A 19,098-nucleotide genomic window follows, 5' to 3' on the forward strand; every position below is an offset into this window, starting at 1 on the left:
CTGCAGCCAAGTCCCCAGGGTCTTCTTTGCTTGTCTCCTGGTGTCCCCACAGCCTCTTGCCATGTGACCTCCATGCAGCCATTCTCTGGGATATCTCTGTGCAGGCTAGAAGGCACAGCCTCTTGTGGAACATGCACCTGGACTTCGTCTATAAATCATACACCTGCTGAGTCCCTTCAGAGGCCCCTCCTTGCAAATTCTGCAAGTGCTTCAGCCACAACCAGACACTTGACGGAATCCCTGATACATAGTTCAGAAGCCACCTGGCTCCCTGGGCTCCCGAGCATGCAAACTGAATTCCACAACTAACGTGATGCAGGCCCCCTTGCCTCTCCTAGTAGTTAATTTTCTGTTCCACAAGTATCTACGCCCCTGTTGCTCGCAGGGGCCTGGCCGTGAGCCAGGCCCGACGGGGTTTCTGACACCTCCTGCCTTGGGGGGCCTAGGTCAGGAAAGGAGACACACTGCACGCAAGTGTCAGGAGGTGGAGCTCGGGAGGGTGGGGGGCCACACAGAGCTTGGGAACAGAGGTGGTGAGGAACTGGCAGCAGCCATGAAGCCCCCCCCCAGGGGTCGGATTGAGGACAGCTCCGGCAAAGGCCCAAAAGGGGCTGGAGGGATGCTGTGAACGGGCAGTAGAGGCAGCCTCGGCAAGGTTGACAGCACATGAAAAATGAGCCCAAGAGGTCACCTGGTCTGTGCACAGAAGATGGCTTCTGTCCTAGGGAGCAGGCAGAACCCCTCACGTGGCAAGAAGGTCCATCTGACCACCTCTCCTGGCTGTACCCCACTCTCCTGTTGGCCTTTAGGGCAAACCCCAAAACTGGCGGGAAGGGCCAACTTGGCCTAGGGGCCTTGTCCCAGCTGCCTCCATGCGACCCTTTGGTTTCCTTGGCCACTGCTGCCCAAATGAAACCTTCCTTGAAGGTCTCTAGATGAGCCCAGTCCTGGTTTCTGTGGCTGCCCAGAGCCTGGCCATGCCGCTTTTGAACAGAGGGACAGAGAGCTAAGTGGCCAAAGACTGCTTTCTTCCTCTTCCTCAGCCCTATCCCATCATGTCATGCCCCGCCCTCCCTCGCCTTTCCCCAGCTCCCAGCAAGACCCAGAAAAACAAGTCCTTGTGCCTCCTCCCCCCACTCCCACCAGCCTGCCCCCCAGAACGTCCGAGTGCATCAGACACATCGACTGCATTAAACACGATGAATTTTTAAGGCATGAGTTGGCAGGGTTACCATGGCTGCTTCTGCCCTGAGGGGCACACTGCCAGGGATTGATTGAAATAAATAAAACAGATTTACAATTTTCATACTTGGGAAGCAGAAAGCTGGACGCAAAGAGGAGCGAGGGAGGGGCGGGGGAGGGTGCAGTGAAACTCTGGAGCTTTCTGAACTTCACGTGGGAGACGAGTCCTTCCTCCCCCATCCTAATGTTACACAGGCCCAGAAGCTGCTTGCCCTTTAAATTCCTGAAGCATCCCAGCTGTCAGGCAGGGGCAAGGTCAGAGGGTCCTTTCCCCATGGGAATGGCTCGGGCCCCTGTGTCTTCTATACTTGACATTAGGCTGCACTTCAGTTATAGCTCTGAGGCTCCAGGCATCTCCCTGGAACGCCTGTGTCCCATTGGCCTTGGGCCACTGAAAGGACATGGACACCAGCAATGGCCAGTGGAGAGAGGAAGGGAGGGCCTGTCTCCATGCGCAGCACTGGCCTGGTTAGGGTGAGCGCAGCAGGCAGCTGGAGGTGAGTGAAGAAAGGAGGCCAGGCTAGAGGGAGGAGGGGAGGGCCCTGAGCAGAAACACTCAGGAGGGGTGACAGAAATGATTTGGATCTGCCTTCAAGAGGGGCCTAAAGCTTGTTGCCCACCCCTACCCCCAGCTGGTTGACCCAGCTGTGATGCCAGCTTGTGTAGGGCCGTGAGTCCACCCCACCCTGAGCTCTTCTCCGAGGCAGCGTCCAACTGCAGCCTCTGGGAAGAAGCAGGAACCAGGACTGCCTGCCCAGTCACCTTCAGAGCTGGCAGCATTCAGCAGGGCAGCAAGCAGACCTCCCAGCTCATCCATCCCCCCAGCCCACACCACCACCAAAGAGCTGAGCTCGCAGGCCTAGTGGGGCTGGAGAGCTGGACCTGCCTCGGTGGGAGATGGCGGGGTGGGGCGGTCCTGATGAAGGAGAGGCGTGAAGGGCCCGGTGGGGGCAACGAGAGTGCAGAGGGCTTCTGTAGGTGTCTGGGAAAGTTCAGGGAGATGGCAGGCAGACCTTCCTGTGTCAGGGGAAGCCATCTGTGGGCCCAGCCCAAGAAGAGGCACCACACAAAGTCACCCACACCCCTGCCTCTCAGAGGCATTAGCCCAGCACCATTCCCGGGGGCCTGGACGGGCCTGGCAAGGACTCAGGAAGATCGGGGCATTCAAGAGCTGGGGCCCACCCACGTACCCTGGGGCTTGGCACTTGAGGCTCATTCTGAAGTCTCTGCTTGGCATGGGGCAGTTCGTGCTGAGAGGAAGGCAAGCGCCAAAGCAGGACTGGGCTGTGTCAATAGCAACTGGGGAAGATCTAGGCTGGGAGGTGGGCACCTGGGCTTTACACCCGCCTCAACATGGGCACCTCTTTCCTCTCAAATGGGCTGGAGTCCCACGTCTCTCCGCACCAGGCCAGCTGTTCTGTGCCCCATGCTGGGGACACCTGAGAAGGGGACAGGCCCAGGAGGAGGTGATTGCTGCAACCTCTGTTTCCACTTCTCTGTACTCAGTGGGTGCCCTTGCCACATCCCTGGCCAGTGAGGCTCGGGTCCGCCGGCGTGGGGGGCATTCCTGGACCCTCCACGCAAGTGCCCATGCCGGGCCTCCCTGCTGTGGGTCAGTACCATCTGCTGCTGCCTTTGTCTCTCTTTAAAAGGCCAGGCCCGAGGAAGGAGTGGTAGGAGAAAGGAGGGAGCAGCTCCTTCCCCGGCCAGCCTCCGCTCTGGGCTCAGTGTCAGAACAGGCAGGGGCGTCCACATGCCCTTACTTGGTGCTGGAGCCGGAGAAGAGCCCCAGAAGGCCACATAAGCATCTCGAAAATGGCCCAGAGACCTGGAAAGGGTCTGCTGACAGGGTGGGGGAGGCTGTTTCTGGCCATGGTGACTTTCTGGTACTGTTTTCAGAGGGCAAGGGAAGTAGGGTCACAGAAGGAAGTCTTACATCTTCCCTGAAACCACTTGGCAGAGCCCAGATTCCCCACAGCTCACATGGCAGGGAGCCAGAATGCTTCCTCCCCGCAAAGAGGACCCACGCTCGGCCTTTGGAGCCCACACCTTGGTGTGGGGCGCCTGCTCTCACAGCTGGGCCTGGTCCTCCTGCCGGGGCCCCCACATTTCCCCCCAGCCCCGCCTCCGTGCCCTTCCCCAGGCCCCCAGGTTGTGTCTGCTCTGAAAGGAGCTGCTCACACTCCCTTCTCCTCACCCCACAGTGCTGAACTGTCCCCTCATGCCCTGCCTGGGCCACGAGATGAACCTGCGACAGCAGGGGCTGAGCAGTGGGGACAGGCACCTGACAGCAGCAGCCCCAACCTTGCGCCCTTGGAGAGCAAGGTCCAGCACATCCTCTTGTCCACACTCAGCCTGGCTTGGGGGCTCAGAGCCTCTAGGAAGGTCTTGTTCTCCAAACAGAGGCTTGGCCTTGCCCAAGTTGGTGGCCTGTCCAGGTCCATAGAGGAGAAGCAGCGTGTGGCCCCTTTCCCACACCCAGGACAGGGTAAAGGAGAGCACCCAGCTCCCCGTTGGCCTGGTGGGGACTGGCCTCCAGGCATGACTGGCCAGTCTGGAGTCGATTGTCACCTTCCTCCTCCCACCCACTGTGGTCCACATGCCACCTAAAGGAGAGGCTGTGGGTGGGGGCCAGGTGGGGGCCAGGAGGAACACCTTTCACCGTGGGCCAGCGCTGAGGCTGGTGGCCATCTGGGCGGGGGTGCTTGGCCAGTGTCAGTGTTTGAAGGGGCAGTGACCTGAGGCTCATACCTTCCTGGCAAGTGCGGTGTGGCCACTCCAGGCAGTCACTGCCTTCCCCAGGCCCAGCATAGGCCTTAACCTTTGAGGCCACCCCAAAGAAGGCAGCAGCATCTCAATCCATTAGGGAAAGTTGGTGGTCCCTTTCTTGGGTCCCGGGGCCTCAAAGCAGGCTGAGGACATGTTGCTCCCCTGAGAGCTCCTGATATGTGACAGGGGAACAAAAGAGAACTGTTCCCTCCCCGTATGTCTCAGACCCGGAAGGAGGGGAACAGCTGTCCAGGCAAGTGGCAGGATGCTTGAGGAGGGGGAAGGCAGAAGCCTGTCCACAGGGACTTGGTGTGTGAGGGTTGGGGCATGCACATGTGGACCCCTGCCCAGCCCAACCCCAAGGTGGATGTGCCAGGACGGGCCCTGCCAAACCCTGTCCAGACTCCCCCAGCCCACCTCCGCCTTGTCCCCAAGCATTTTCTAAGCCATTGTCTCATGTGAATAGAACTTTAATATGGGTATTAAAAATACAGGCAAATGTTTAATGCTCACAAGCTGTGTTGCATTATGGATGCTGCACTTGAGTCGGGCTGGCAACTCAAGCCAGGCTGGGGCTCAGCAGAGAAGTGATGACGCAGCAGCCCTGTGAGGCAGCCACCTGCAGGCCCCTCCTGGTGGGGACAACCAGGCCTGCTCACAATGGGCACCGAGGGGGCGGAGCATGAGGCGGGACTCAGGTTCTGGAAGTTGGCTCTTCTGGGTCTGGATCCTCCCTTCCTGCCCCCCTGGTCAGTGGTGTGACTGGCAGCTGGGTCCTGTGCTTGGGGGTTACAGTGCCCCTGCCCAGGGTTGTGTGAGGACTTGGCGAGAAGCCTCCTGGGTCTCCCTGGGCAGCCAGGCCCTGGGTAACAGGGGTGAAGATGCACCCTCAGGGTAGTTGCTTTCTGCAGACCACAGTGCACCCAGCCTGCAGGGACCCGCCCGGGATGTGTGCAGCGTGGGCTGGAGCCAAGCGCGGGCGCATCTGCAGGCCTGTCTGAACCCTTCCATCAGCACGAGCATTGCCCCTGCACACAGCAGTGCTCAGCAGTGATTACTGAGCCACTGCGGAGTGCTAGGCCCTCCTCTTAATATGAGGGGCATGAGGGTCACAGACAAGTTCTGGTTGGAGAGGCAACCAGGACCGAATAAACAAGTCCATCAGCCAGGTGATCCACTTAGAAAGAAAGAGGACTTCCTTAGGGAGGGCTGCTGAGAGGATGGCATGCATCGGACCGAGGCCTCGTGCAGGGCTCAGGGTTGGAGCTGAGACATCAGTGGCCAGGAGGAGCCCGTGCCTGAGTAGTTTTCTTGGCCAGAGGCCCATGTGTCGTGAGTGAAGGAGGAATTGTAAGAGCTGAGGTTGGAGAGGAACTGACCAGAAAGCATTGGGCCCTGGAGCCATGGTGAGGAGCTGGGTCTCATTTAGATCCAGGTGGAAGCCACTGGGAGTGCCTTGCCCTGAGGAACACTTGAAGGAGTGCCCCAGTCGGTGCATGGAGCTCTGGCAGTGAGTGAAGATGCAGAGACACTGATCAGGAGCCAGCCTCGGAGTGGGCCAGGCAAGAAGTGGCTGGCACTCGCCCTAGGGCCGGGCTGGCTAAGGCAGGGGCTGAGGCGGGGTGTGCCCTGAAGGCAGCGCCCCTGCGTGGCTCACAGTGGACTCAATCCGGGGCCCAGGGGGTCCAGGATGACTCCCTGGTTTGGGCTGGAGCAGCTGGGTGGGCAGTGACGCCATTTCCTGAGATGGGGAGAGCTAGGGGGCTCCAGAGTGTGCTCTGGTCCTGCCCAGTTTGAAGTGCCTGTTGGGCAGCCATGCAGGGCGACCCCCCAGGCAATAAGAGGCTGTCCCATCCAGAGCTCAGTAAGGTTCCAGAGGCACGTGTGGGAGCCACTGATCTAGAGGCAGCTTTGAAAGTAATCATGGGACCAAATGTGATCACCAAGAGACATAAACTGGGGAGAGAGCAGAGCTGCCACAGCACTGAAGGAAGAGGTGGCAGGAGAACCAGGAGAGCGCAGGGTCACTGGTGGCCAGGAAGAGCGTTTCCAGAACACCCTACCATCCCTGACCTCTGTAGCGCATTCGTGTTCCCCAGTTCTTAGGGACACGCGGAGGCCTTGGTGCCCTCTCCTCCTCACTGCCACCCCCTTTGCCTGTCCCTCCACAGCCTGCCCTGCCGTCCCCGCTGGCATGGTCCCTGGAGAGCGCTGCCTGGCAGCAGGCTCAGCTGTTGGCCTCTGTCATGGAGACGGCAGCAGCTGCAGGCGACGGGCATTTGTGACCATTTGTCAGAATGCTCCCCTTCCTCCCCGGCCTGCCCTGCTGGAACATTTCTATCCCATGGCCATGGAGACAGGGCTCATGTAGAGCTGGGAGGACCAGGAGGGGACAGGAAGTACTGTCTCTACTCTGCCAAAGGGCCAGGCTTTCTCCTGTGAGCTGCTTGTCATCCTTACCGTGATACGAATGGGTTATTCAGCCAGGGGTCCCGTTCGTCAGAGACTGTGCACCCCATGCAAGTTGTCACTGGTCTAGGCAGCTGCACAGGTAGGTATTGCCCCCAGTTGGGAGGTTAAAGACATTATTGCACAGACATTGGGTCACAGCGCTGCTCAGGAGCGCCGAGCTCTGGGACCTTTGCCCCCCAGCCCCCACCCTCAGGTGATGGCAGAGCCCTGGTAACCCCCTCTCCCTCCCCACACCCCCACACACACCCCGCTTCATCCCCTCAACAGCCTTGTTTCAATTTCTTTGGTGGTTTCTTGCCCAAGTCTGCTGGTTCCAGCTGGGCCTAGGCTGGAGCCTGCCTGTCCGCTGTTCGCGCTTTGTGGTTTGGGAATTTTCCGGGCCTGAGGGGGCAGGAATCTTCTCCAGCCTGGCCCCAAGGCATGGCTAATATTAGAGGAAAACAGGAAACCAGCTCCTGATAATCTGAGTTTGCTGGGAGTTCAGCTACTTGGGATAGACGTTTCAGGCCTCAGACCCTTGTCCCTACCAGTCCCAGGCGTGGTCCATGGTATTTCCTTGGAACAGAGACTAGGAGTCAAGCTGACAGCTGGGAGACAGGGAGGGTCCACCCTCATCCTCCTCACCAACCACTCGCCCACTCTGTGGGCACAGGGACCCACTTGGGAGGTCAACAGGCTTCCTCTGAGGCTGTCCTTGAGACCCTCCTGTTATTATCGACATCACTTTGGCCCAGGGACCCTGGAAGGACTGTTTTTCTTTATTCTCTGGGTTCTCTGGTTTCCTTTTTATAAAACAGGGACTCCTTTCCACCAAACCCAGGCCTTATGCCCCCAAGACTTTCACTAGAGAAGAGATGGTGGAAAGAAAAAGTAGCCCTAACTAATCCGTGATCTTGGCAAGTTCTGTCACCTCCCTATGCAGCGCTTCCTCATCTAAACAGCAAAGCTAAAACTCAGGGTTGTCACAGGGTTCGCTCATCCCACAAGCGCCTCCGGCGTCCGGCTACGCAGGCCCCTCTGCAGGAGGGGTCGCAGCCCGAACAGCACCAACGGGCTCTTGACCCCGGGGCCTCTTGGGAACAGTGGGGGACAGGACACAGGTGAGCAGCATGTGTAGAATCTGTCAGATGGAGATCAAGTCTATCCAGAAGGGGGGGGGCAGAGTCCCAGGTATGTGGGAGATCAGGGCGGTGGTTTGGGGCCTCTGGTGATATGGGTAGCCAGAGGCCCTGCCGTTCTCCGAGACTGTGCTTCCTAGTCTGCGCAGAGTTCGGGGATAAATACAGTCTGTGGGCTCTGGAGTTGCTGGGCCAAGGTGAGTGGTTTTGGGGGACCTGGAGCCAGGCCCGCTGTGAACAATGCCCACTGTCCTCCCCACACCTGCCCCAGGAAGCAGCAGGTTTCCTCAGGGAGCTGAAGTAGCAGGGAGAGGGTCTAAGGCTGAGGCCCAGAGGTTTCTGTAACTTGCTTTGCCTGCTCTCCAGGCAGCTCTGCCTCCTGCTGAACGCAGAGAACATCTTTCACTCGATGGCAGACATCCTGCTCCGAGAGGAGGACCTCAAGTTCGCCTCCACCATGGTCCACACCCTCAACACCATCCTGCTCACCTCCACAGAGCTGTTCCAGCTGAGAAGCCAGCTCAAGGACCTGAAGACTCTGGTACTGGTGTCCGCGGGCTGTGGCCTCGGCTTTAATCCTGTGTGCACAGAGGCATAGCACTATGCCAGCCCCACCTCTGCCCCGGCAGGCTCTCGGGAGGAGACAGGCTGGAGTTGGAGAGTCCCTGGTCCCATGCGCAGTATGCATGCCCTGGGGTTGGCTATGTGTAAGCACAGCCGTGGGAGTGAGTCACTCCGGCTCCCTTGGAGCAGGCTGCAGAGGTCTCTGCCCACAGAAGGCTCTGTGCTCTACTCTGGGGTCCACATGCCCTCCCTGACCCTCCAGAGGCTGTGCCTTTTCTACTTGTCCACACCTCATCCCTCCCTGGCACGGCCCCCTTGCACACAGAATGGATTTAGTTCTGAGCCCATGTGGTAGGACCCAAAAGGGTGATGCCCCCTGGGTGCTACAGCCCTATCAGGGTCAGGCCTATGGGCTGTCACCCTGCCAGAGATCAGGGGTTCCTGCTCTCTTTGCCCTGCTCCATGGCACTGGCCCTGATCTCCCACAGCTAGACACAGGGTGTCTCGAAAGGCACCCTGTCGGAAGCCAGGGTGTCTGAGTGCTGCCTGTCCCAAGCTCCAGATGAGGACCCATCGGGACTGGTCAGAGAGCAGGGAGGCACTTGCCATCCTACCATCCTGCTGTGGGGACCATGGTCAAAGTCATGCTCAACCCGGGGGTGGGGCTGAGCTGCAGAGGGTCTCCAGGGCTGGCCACCATCCTGGATGTACCCATGGCTCCGGTCTGCGCTGTGACCACCATCCCCGCACACCCTCCGTCCCAGCTCAGACCCTGCACCCGCCCCCTCTCAGGGAGCCTCTCAAGGACATCCAGGCCTGGTCTAGGGCATCTGGGGCCAAGAGGCTCCAGGGATCCAGGCCACACCCCCGCCTCCTTCCTGTGGTTCCTTGCAGACATTCACAGAGGCCTTCAGAGTTTCCCTCAGGCCAGGGGCTCCCTGAACGGGGCTCAGCTCCTGGGCTGGTCCCGAGTACAAGGTGGGCCACAGGAGGGAGGGGAGGCGGTGTTTGAGGACGAGAAGAGGATGCTGCAGGGAACACCCTCCCCACCCACACCCTGCGCCCTCCCACCACACCCATCCCGGCCCTGTGGGCTCCAGAACCGCAGGGTCCTGGCGGCAACAGTTACTGTTATTTGCCGAGAGCAGAAGTGCCAGCACAAAGGACAGGCTCACTACCCACCAGGCCCTGCCACTACCACCACATGGCTCTGTGGGACCGGGAGTAATGACAGGGTCTACAGAGGAGCTGTCAGCGTTTCCTTTATGACAGTATGTTCCCAATTGGGCTGCCAAACAGCTCAGGCTGCTGAGCTGGCTCCTGGCTCTCCAAAAGGGTCCTCCCCTCTCAGGGACCCCAGGTGGAAGGGGCAGGTGGGGGAACAGGGAGGGGCTCTGTTAACTGCTCACACCTCTTTCCCCAGGAGAGCCGGAACCTGTTCTGCTGCCTGTATCGTTCCTGGTGCCACAACCCAGTCACCACAGTGTCCCTCTGCTTCCTCACCCAGAACTACCAGCATGCCTACGACCTCATCCAGAAGTTGTATCCTTCACTTTCACAGTTCCTCTGGGGCAGCTGCTGAAGGACCAGTGGGGGCCAGGTGCTGCTCCCTCCCTGCCCAGGAAGTGGGCCCAGCCGCCGTCCTCTTGCCTGTGCCCACGCTCGCCCCCAGGCCTGTGACATCAGGACACGATGGGTGCCTTGGAGGATGTATTTGCTGTGGGCATCAAGCAGGGTCACCGGGGCCTCGTGTAGGGGAGCTGGCCCTGGAGAAACCTCGTAGGTTGGCAATGGGCTGAGTAGACCGTGTAGGTGGGGTGCCCAGAGAACAGGCAGGGTGCACTCTGCCCACTGCAGGTCTGCTGGGCCCTGGGCTAGAGGCAGGGAGGGAGGCGGAGGTGCGGCCTGTGGGCCAGAGCTGAATGTGGGTGGTGCTGCTGGTGAGGAGCTTGGGACTCTCGGAGGCCACAGAGCCAGAGCAGCAGGCTCAGCAGATGACACAGTGGGGAGAAGTAGGCCAGACAGGAGGCCTCAAGGAAAAGGAAGAGCCCCAGCCTCCCCCGGGAATGCCTGGTCTGTGACCCTGAATGGGAGAGCTACTTAGGATGCAAGAACTTGGTGTCCTTCCCTGAGGGGCCCGCAGATGTCCCCTCTGAGGGTCAGCTGTGGCCTTGCCGGGCTCCTGCAGGGTGCCTGCCCCCCTTCCACAATTTAGATCAGCTTCTTTTGGTCACTAGTGTGACCCAGGGACCACAGGCCACATGTCCCGCAGCCCTGACCTTGGCCCAGCTGACAGGCTTCCACTCAGACTGGAGCAGGGGCCCTTCCTGCCCAGCCCCGCCCCCAACCCCCCTCCCCAGGCTGCAGGGCTGTGATAAGAGCCTTTCAGAGCCCAGAATTGGGAGGGGAGAGCTGCCAGAGCAGAGCTCGAGGCTCGTGCAGCAGGACAGCTGTGTGCTTTTCATTCAGAGGGACACAAAGGCAACGGGGAGAATAGACCAGTGCCCTTCGTGTGCACAGTCGGCTTTAGGCTGCAGCCACAGGGGGAGGGTTGCTCCGAGCTGCCGGGTCAAGCTCCCAGGTCCCAGCTCTCTAGGGGTCCTCACCCCCAGCCGAGGCCCCTCACAGAGACAGACTGTCCTGGCCCTGTGGGCAGACTTTCCTTGACTTCCCGCCCAGCGGAGACCTGGAGGTCACTGTGGACTTCCTCACGGAGGTGGACAAGCTGGTGCAACTGATCGAGTGCCCCATCTTCACGTGTAAGGGTGCTGCCTCTGCCTCCAGCCACCTGGAGTGAGGCAGGGGTGAAGCCACACTCAGGAGGGAGGGAGGGAGAGGGCAGTCTCCCCGGGTATACTCGGGAATGTCAGGAATGTAAGACTGGGAGCACAGTCAGGGCTGAGACCAGATGGAGCAGGGCAGGGGCGTGTGGTATCAATGTGGGGCCTGCCCGTGGGCCTCAAGGTGGGTCTTAGGGACATGCCAGCGCTGCCAACAAAACCCACCCACCCATCATCCCTGCCGGGGAGAACTGGGCAGTGCTGTCGGGATAGGTAGGCAGCTGTGCCGGGGCTGTCCTGGCCCCTTCCTCCCAGCAGGCCGCCCTCTGCTCTGGCTGTTGGAAGCTGTTGGAAGCTATTGGAACCCTCGCCCACCTGCACGTGCTCCTGTGTGCCCAGGAGCCACACACTCATCTCTGCAAAGCAGAGTTGGCATTTGCTGGGAGCTGTTGGGCGGGAGCTGTCTGAGTGTAACACCCAGGCTGAATGTGCAGAAGTGGCAGCTGGCTGGGGCGAGCATAGCTCTTGGCGCCTCAAACACAGCGACTGAATGAAGTTCCTGTGCTCCCGGTGCAGTAGGGAAGCCGGGAGGCAGCCTTGCACCCAGGCCTCCTGCTGTCTGGCAGTGCCTCTGACCTGCCCAAGCTGGGCCCATCAGCCTTTGCCCTGGATCCCAAAGGCAGACACAGGGGCTGAGGGCACCACCCCGTACTCCCATCCAAAGAGAAGGCAGCTTCTCCAAATAGCCAGGCACTGTGGTGGTAAATGCCTGGGAGATACAAGAGCGGAGGGAGACCCTGCTCCCAGTAGAGTACCCCTAAGCCTGTCCCAAGTCGTCCCCTGACCTGACAACTCACTTCCCCGAAGGCCTCCCAAGATAGCCAGGAACGTGCTCCCCTCGAGTCGGGTCCAGTCTGACCCTAGAAAAGCCACAAGCATCTTCTCTCCAGGCCCAGGGCTTTGTTGGGGTGACCATAGCAGATGCACCCTAGTCCTGCCCAGCACCCATTCTAACCCTGGGTTGCCTAGACCCCACTGGCAGCTTGCTTGGCCCCGAAGCCCCAGCTTCCCCCAGGGCTCACAGCAGGGTTTGGACGCAAGGCTTGGGACCACTGCTTAGGTCTCCACTGGTGGCTCCTGCTCCACCACCTAGGGCAAGGGGCGGGGCTGCAGGAGGCCCTGCTTCCTGCCTCATCCTGGCCCCAAGTCCTGGCTGCTACCTATCCCAGCGTCAGCCTAGACCCTGCACAGCTGCTGCTGAGGGACATGCCTCTGGGAGTGTGTCTCATTCTTCACAAAGGGTACCCAGACTGGGCCTAGAGACACTAGGAGGTAAAGCCAGTGACCCCCTAGAGGGCCTCAGAAGATAAAAGGCTGGGCCTGTGTGGTTGGGACAGGTGCTGAGCAGGGCCAAGGAGGAGTTCATCTCCTGTCTGGTGGGGTGGTGGCAGGGCTGGTAGCTGAGGTGGATCCAAAGACCCTACCAGGCACTCCTGGGCTGGGTATGTGTTTAAGCCACACATAAAAGCATTTTCCATCCTGCCCCCCCTTAAAGCCGTCCTAATCCAGCCTCTCCAGCTCACCCTATTTATAGCTCTCATGCAGGCACGCGTAGAGCAGATGGGAACTGCTACGATACAGCACCAGGCCCCCTCATTGCCAGGGAGGCAGGGAGCGTGGGGGCAGGGGGCCAGGCCCAGCACCAGGTTGGGGGTCGCCGGGCTGATCAGATAGGCAGGCAGGTGTGTAGGTAGGAAGAAAGACTGATAAGATCATGGGGACAGCTAAGCGCTACTGGATGGCCTGGCTATTGAGGAGCCCCGCCCTTGTTCTGTACCAAAGCCACCTTGCTGGCCCTCTCCCGGCCACAGTAAGGTATGGTGTAGGACAGTGCTAGGCCCCTGACCCCTGACCTCTGCCCCTTGCAGATCTGCGCCTGCAGCTGCTGGACGTGAAGAACAACCCATACCTGATCAAGGCCCTCTACGGCCTGCTCATGCTGCTGCCCCAGAGCAGCGCCTTCCAGCTGCTCTCCCACCGGCTCCAGTGTGTGCCCAACCCCGAGCTGCTGCAGACCGAGTGAGTGCTGGGCTGGGCTGCGCCCTCTGCCTCCCTGGGGGCGGAGGAGCTGCCACCAAGCACAGTCAGGGCTGGAGCGGCCTAGTGAGAAAGCGGTGCCTCAGGGCTGCTGAAGGTCTCCGTTGCCTGGGCATCACACCCCTGTCACTGCAGACCCTGCCCACCCCACAGCCACTTGCCTGTGGGCTTCTCATTTTCGTATCCAAACACCAGCCTAGGGATTCTGGGAGTGGGTGGTAGGTAGTAGTGTTACCTTCTCTAAGAATCAGGGTTGAGTTAATCAAAAATATCAGAGATTGCCAGAGTCACCCAAACAGAGGTCCCTGGAGAGACACTCCAGGAGGGGGGGTAGTTTGCGCCCCAGCTCAGGCACAGTGTCCCAGGTGGCAGATGGGCTGCACAGCGGGATAGGGCCTAGTTCCAGGCCACAGACAGTCCTCCCCTCTGTCTATGGCAGAGGCTTAAGCCTGGGCCACTGAAGACCCCAGCACCGCTGGGACCCTTTCAACCCCTCCTGGGGGGTGGGCGGCAGGGTGCACCAGTGGCTGCGCCGCTCGGGTCCTGCCCACGGGAGGAACAGGTGCTAGACACACGTCTGCCGAGGGGCCTGGCCTGGGCAGCTCTGGCAGGAGGGCTGCAGCCCCTGGGAGGTCCGGCTCCCACCCGACCCTGCTGCTGGCCCAGCCCTCAGAGCCCGTTGGGCCGTGTCTATATTTGGTAACCCTTGGAGGCTTTGCCTCATCCACAGGCATTTGGCATCCGAGATGGAAAATTTCACTTGTCAGGTCGCCATGGAAACAGGCAGAGCCCCTGAGAAGATTTACGCTGAATGGAGGGTGCCCAGCTTGCATCAGATGCCCTGTGTCTAGAATTCCCTCCCAGGCTGTTGAAGCCACGCAGTGGGCCTGGCGCCGGGCTGCTGTGAAGGACCCGGGCCTTTGCCGTTGGGATGGATGCGGGTAGCCTTGAGATGGGCCTGCCTGGCACTGGCCCTGATCCGAGCCCTTGTGCCCACCCCTCCCGGCCTGGCCTCTGCACAGGCTGGGTGTGGGCATCTGACTGGCTGTCGGCCCCAGGCCAGCTGGGGGGCTTGAGCCTCAGCAAGAGTGGTCCCGTGAGGAAGGCCTGGGTCCTGCCCCCCCCCCCCTTGCCCCAACATCAGCTCTTCAGGGTGGCAGTGCTGGGCACTATCCCAGCCACTCGTGGTGCCCCCAGGTGAATCCCCAGGGGAGTGGGGTGCAGCGTGGGGTTGGGTTCATATTTGGGGAGAGAAGCCTTGAGCCACACTGCTTTGCTGGCCTGGCCTCTCCTCTGGCTTTTCCAACACCTGGCAGGTGTTAGGGCTGCCCTGGCAGGCGCTCAGGAGGAGGGTGTGGTGGGAGGGGGGAGGCGGCAGGAAAGGCTGCTTCCTTGGGAACTCTGGTCCCCACCCTGGCAGGAACCAGCCTGCCTCCCTGGAGGAGGCCTCTGGGCCAGGCCATGGACCCTGTGCTGTTGAGCGCAAGTCTCTTCTCCAAGCTCTGCCCGCTGTATCTCCTCCTTATCTCAGAATAGGCGGGCGCTCCGGTGCCCCAAACCAGGGCAGAGCGGGTTTGCGGAAGGAAGTGGGAAAACGATCACTCCTCAGGCTCTCTGTGGTCCGTGAGGGAAGTCTCGGGACGAGGGGCTGAAGCCTCTACGTGGAAGAGCCTACAGGTCATGGGACAGTTTACAGGCCTGGGTTAGGGTCTGGTCAGCTTTGACCTCAGGCAAGCCCCACACTTTCTCTGGGTTTCTTCGTGAGTGAGTGAGCATTTGAACTAAAAAGTTGCATGAGGCTCTGCCCAGTCTCCAAGGCTCTGAGTTCCCAGCCATTCTTAGCAAGGACCTATGGAGCTACCTTGGATATAGGCAGGGAGCAGTGGGTGAGGAGGGGGCCTTGGGAACAGCTGGAGGAGGGGTCAGGTTGCAGGGCCGGGCACAGAGGGACAGCGCCCACCCTGGAGAGGGGCTGAGGAGAGTCTCAGCCCTGCAAGGGACAGGCAGCTGGAAGGCAGCGTCAGGTTGCCTGACGGGCCTGCAAGCAGGGAGCAGCTGAGGGAGTTTGTGTGGTCCTTGCCCCTCCTGCGTGTTCAAGGCGCCGGCAGGCCTAGGGGACCCTGCCCCCCCCCCCAGGCTTCTGGGCCACTCCCCAAGACCATCTCCACAGTTAGGCCAGAGGGACCCCCTGAAGGAAAAGCTGATGGCGCTCAGCAGCAGTAGCCTGGTGACTGGTGCATGGGTGGGTGGCAGGAGAAAGGACCAGCTCTGGTTCTGGAATCCCAGCTCTGTGCTGCTGGCGGGGTGTCCTCCAGCCACTTGCTGCCTGAGGCTCGTTGTGAACATAAAGAGAACATGAAGAGCCTGAGCAGTGGCTGTGCCCACTATGGCGGGCAGGGAGAGGAGCCCTGGCCCTCTCCCCACCCCCACGGGACATTCCCCTCTCTGCTCCCAAGACCTCAGGCCAGGAAGGGTCTGCCTTCAGGGAGGCTGAGTCACTGGGGACGAGACTAACTGTCAGCACAAGGAACTCCACCCCTACCCTGGCCACATCTTTGCATATCACCCTGGCTTGCCAGGGGTTTTGAGGGAGCAGCATGCAGACCCGTGGACACCCAGCATCCAAGGACATGCTTAAGCGTCATCTCTGTGGCCTCCTGTTTCTGGGTCTGGGTTGGGGTAGCATATGGCTTCTTCATGAAGTTGGAGGCCCAGACTCCAGGGTGTCTCTTTAGAAGCCCAGGTTGATCTCTTGGGACTGTGGGTGCCACAGAGTTCCTGTGACAGGGAGGTCCCTCCCCTGCTCCCAGGGGAGTTGAAAGCAGCCACCAGAGTCCAGAGTGCTGCCTGCAGTCTGGCCCTCTTAGAGCATCCCCGCTTTGTTGAACAGATGCTGCCTGAGCTGCTGCAAGGGAGCCAAGGCCTGAGGCCCAGGAAGGAAGCAGCCGCAGCCACCACGGTGTTTGCAGGCAGTGCATCTTCAACAGGGAGGCAGGCAGGGAACAGGCTGAAGAGGAACACAGGGCCACCTCCCGGCTCCAGACATCATCCGACCGTGGAAGGGTTCCCACTGCCCCTGGTGGATGGCCCACGGTGCCTTTCAGGCTCAACCCATCGGTTACCTGTACCTTACCACAGGCGAGGCTCACTGGCGAGGGCTCCATTGTGTTTCCCCCAAAAATGAACTGAGCAACTCACATGCCCCAGGCCTCAAGCTGCAGGGCCCTGGCTGGCCTCACCGCAGGGGGCAGACTTATAGTCATGGTGGCTGCCCACCAGGCACCTAGGCAGGGGCTGTGTACCACGCTGAGGTCTGGAGGAATCCCCACAACCAACTACGGGGAGGCTCCTGTGGCCAACCCCTTTTACAGATGAGGAAACTAAGTCACATAGCCAAGGTCACATGGCTAGGAAGCGGCCGTGTTACTGCTGGGCCAGGTCTGTCTAGCTCCCGTGCTCAGCTGCTGCCCGGCCCCGTCCCAGCCTGTCCACTGCCCAAGGACCCTCAGGAACAGGCAGGAGTCCTCACAAGGCCCCTGGCCTAGCGCTCCAACAGCCGCCAGGCCTTAGGAGCCAGAGGAAAACACTGCTAGCCCGCACAGATTTGCTTCCCCGAGCCAGTGAGGTCATGTGAAGGAGCATGGTCTTATCGTGAGACTGCCGGGGGGATGGTTAGGACTAGGACATGGGTCTGAGGGTAAGCTAAGCACTGGGTTTGCAGGGGGCAGGAGGGCTCCTGCGCGGCACTGCTGTAGGGAGCATCAGGCATGTTGTAATGGTGCACTCGGGAGGGTGGCAGCGGCAAGAGCTGCGGGAGCCATCAGCATGCCCCTGATGAGACCAGCTCTCCTTCCCCAGGGACAGCGAGTGCCTGCAGGCCTCTGGGCCCCAACACTCAAACACAGATGTCCTGCCAAGTTGAGAGCCCAGTAGAGCCTCTTCAGCCATCCCTGTTGTCCCTAGCCCTGCCCCAGAGAAAGAGCCAGGCTGCCTCCTCCCCCCATCCCTGGACCCTGTTCCAGGCCCCAGCTGGCTTCCTGGCTGGCTGCTAGCCCTGGCTTTCACCCCAAGGGGAGCCACTCGTAAACAGGAAATGCTTCCCAATGCGATGCCTGCCCTGGGCGCTGCTGCCAGCCCACAGGCTGAAGGCCTTATCCAAGCAGCAGTGTGGACTGGGTTCACCAGCTGCAGGGAGGGGGTGTTCCTGGGGCTCCTCAACTCTTTGGGGCTGTTGGGGAGCGGTTGCTGGGCCTGAGGCAGACAGACTCCCTGAGGTTGGATTCCACCAGCCTGAGGCCCTGCCCTCCTGTGTCCCGTACTGTCCCCTCCCCACCCCACCCCCAGCAGCCCACGTGTGCAGGGGCATCTACGCTGAGCCCTTCTGCTCCCTCTCCCAGAGACAGCCTGAAGGCAGCCCCCAAGTCGCAGGCAGCAGACGCCCCCAGCATCGACTATGCAGAGCTGCTGCAGCACTTTGAGAAGGTCCAGAAGAAGCACCTGGAAGTGAGGCACCAGCGGAGCGGGCGCGGGGATCACCTGGACCGGAGAGTTGTCCTCTGACAGGCCTGGCGTGGAGCAGGGCCCAAGGAGGGGCCGTTGGAGCCCGGGTACTTCGGGCCCCTTCCCCACAGAGCCCGAGGACCTGCCTCAGGGGCGGGGCTGGCCCTGCCACCAGTGTAGGGGCAGGGGGCAGGGAGAGTGGGGGAATAGAGGCTGTTCCATCCACCAAACTCCTCTCACAGCCCAGCCCCCGGGGCCCCCAGCACTGTCCAGACAAAGCTGGCTTCCCACCGGGGTGGGGCCACAGCCTGGGACGCCACCTGTCCTCTGGAATAGGTCTCTTTCTAATGCCCTCTTATAAAAGAGCTTGACCTCCCTTGCCCACCAGAGCTCTGGCCTCATGAAATGTGTGTGCATGCCCGTATGCACATAGGTGCCAGCGCAGAGGTGCAGGTGAATGATGCACCCCCTGCCCCAATAAAGAATTCATTGAAAACCCTCAACTTGCACCTGCCTGCTTCTTCCCACTGGCGTCTGCCCCTGCCTGGTGCTGCAGCTGCCCCAGGTCCTTGCCACCTATCCTAGAGACCTGGTCCCATGGTGGCCCCGAGGAGTGCTAGCTGCTCTGGGAGAGTCTGGTCACTACACACTGGACAAGTCTGGGCCCTGGGGGACCCAGCTGTCACCCCTAGGACCTGCCCCTTCTTCCTTGAGAGCACTAAACACGTGCCCCCTGGCCCGGAACCCTGAACCCCTCCCAGGCACCTAATCTGACTTTTTCATCCTGATTCCCCCAGAAACTAATGGACCTGTCTCCTCTGGACAGAGGAACTGAGCTCACCCCCCAACTTTCTGAATGAAAGGACATTGCACACTGCAGGTCACTGGGGGTCAGAAGGAAGGCCCAGACCCCTGTGAGGAGGGAGGGGGCTTCCCAGGTGCCATCCCTTTGATTTGGCTAAATGAGCCTCACCTCACTGCACCTGTAGATCCCCCACCCCCACTCCGAACTTTGGGAAGCCTCAGATTGGTCTCACAGCTCCTAAGTGGCTCTAAGGGCCCCTAGAGCCGGGGAGAAGCTTTTCCCCAGAGTCCCGGTGTCTCTGGGAGGGTGGGTTTCACTGCTGAAGTCAAACTGGACTGCCTCTGGCCCACGTTCACACATGTTCGTCCACACACGTGTAATGGGACGCGGCCCACTTCTGTCCTGCTGGTCTGACATGTTCCTCACCCCACGGAAGCAGGGTGCCTGAGGGTCAGGACACTACTGCCCCCAAAAGCCTGGCCTCAGGCCCTCCATCCAAGTGGCATCGCGCTGCTTGGAAAAGGAGCCAAAGAACTTTCGGAGGAGGGTCCGAACTCTTCCGTGCCTGGCTGGGATGAAAGGCCCCATGGCGCGCGGCCCTCAGGACACCTAGTGCCCCTGCTGTGTGTGGTGTGGGCATTCCAGGGGATGCTCCCAGGGGCCCCCGGCCCTCGCCAATCTGCTGAAAGCGCGGGACGCCCCGGGCCGGAGCCCAAAGGCTGAAAGGCAGTGGTGAGCCCCTACCCGGGGG

At 60.6% G+C, this 19,098-nt stretch overlaps 1 protein-coding gene across 1 annotated transcript in view; it reads left to right on the top strand.

Moving 5' to 3' along the window:
* VAC14 (VAC14 component of PIKFYVE complex) overlaps positions 1–18,045 on the top strand; it is a 97,796-nt gene extending 79,751 nt beyond the window's left edge. Inside the window, exons 15-19 of the mRNA XM_090260318.1 lie at positions 7,968–8,142; positions 9,589–9,707; positions 10,845–10,924; positions 12,874–13,024; positions 17,440–18,045. Coding sequence (XP_090116444.1) covers positions 7,968–8,142; positions 9,589–9,707; positions 10,845–10,924; positions 12,874–13,024; positions 17,440–17,602 — 688 coding nt within the window. The 3' untranslated portion in view covers positions 17,603–18,045. The remainder of the gene's footprint in view (positions 1–7,967; positions 8,143–9,588; positions 9,708–10,844; positions 10,925–12,873; positions 13,025–17,439) is intronic.
* The last annotated feature ends 1,053 nt before the right edge of the window (positions 18,046–19,098 follow it).

Source organism: Furipterus horrens, unplaced genomic scaffold (assembly GCF_987537825.1).
Source record: "Furipterus horrens unplaced genomic scaffold, mFurHor1.1.pri manual_scaffold_13, whole genome shotgun sequence".
NCBI lineage: Eukaryota > Metazoa > Chordata > Mammalia > Chiroptera > Furipteridae > Furipterus > Furipterus horrens.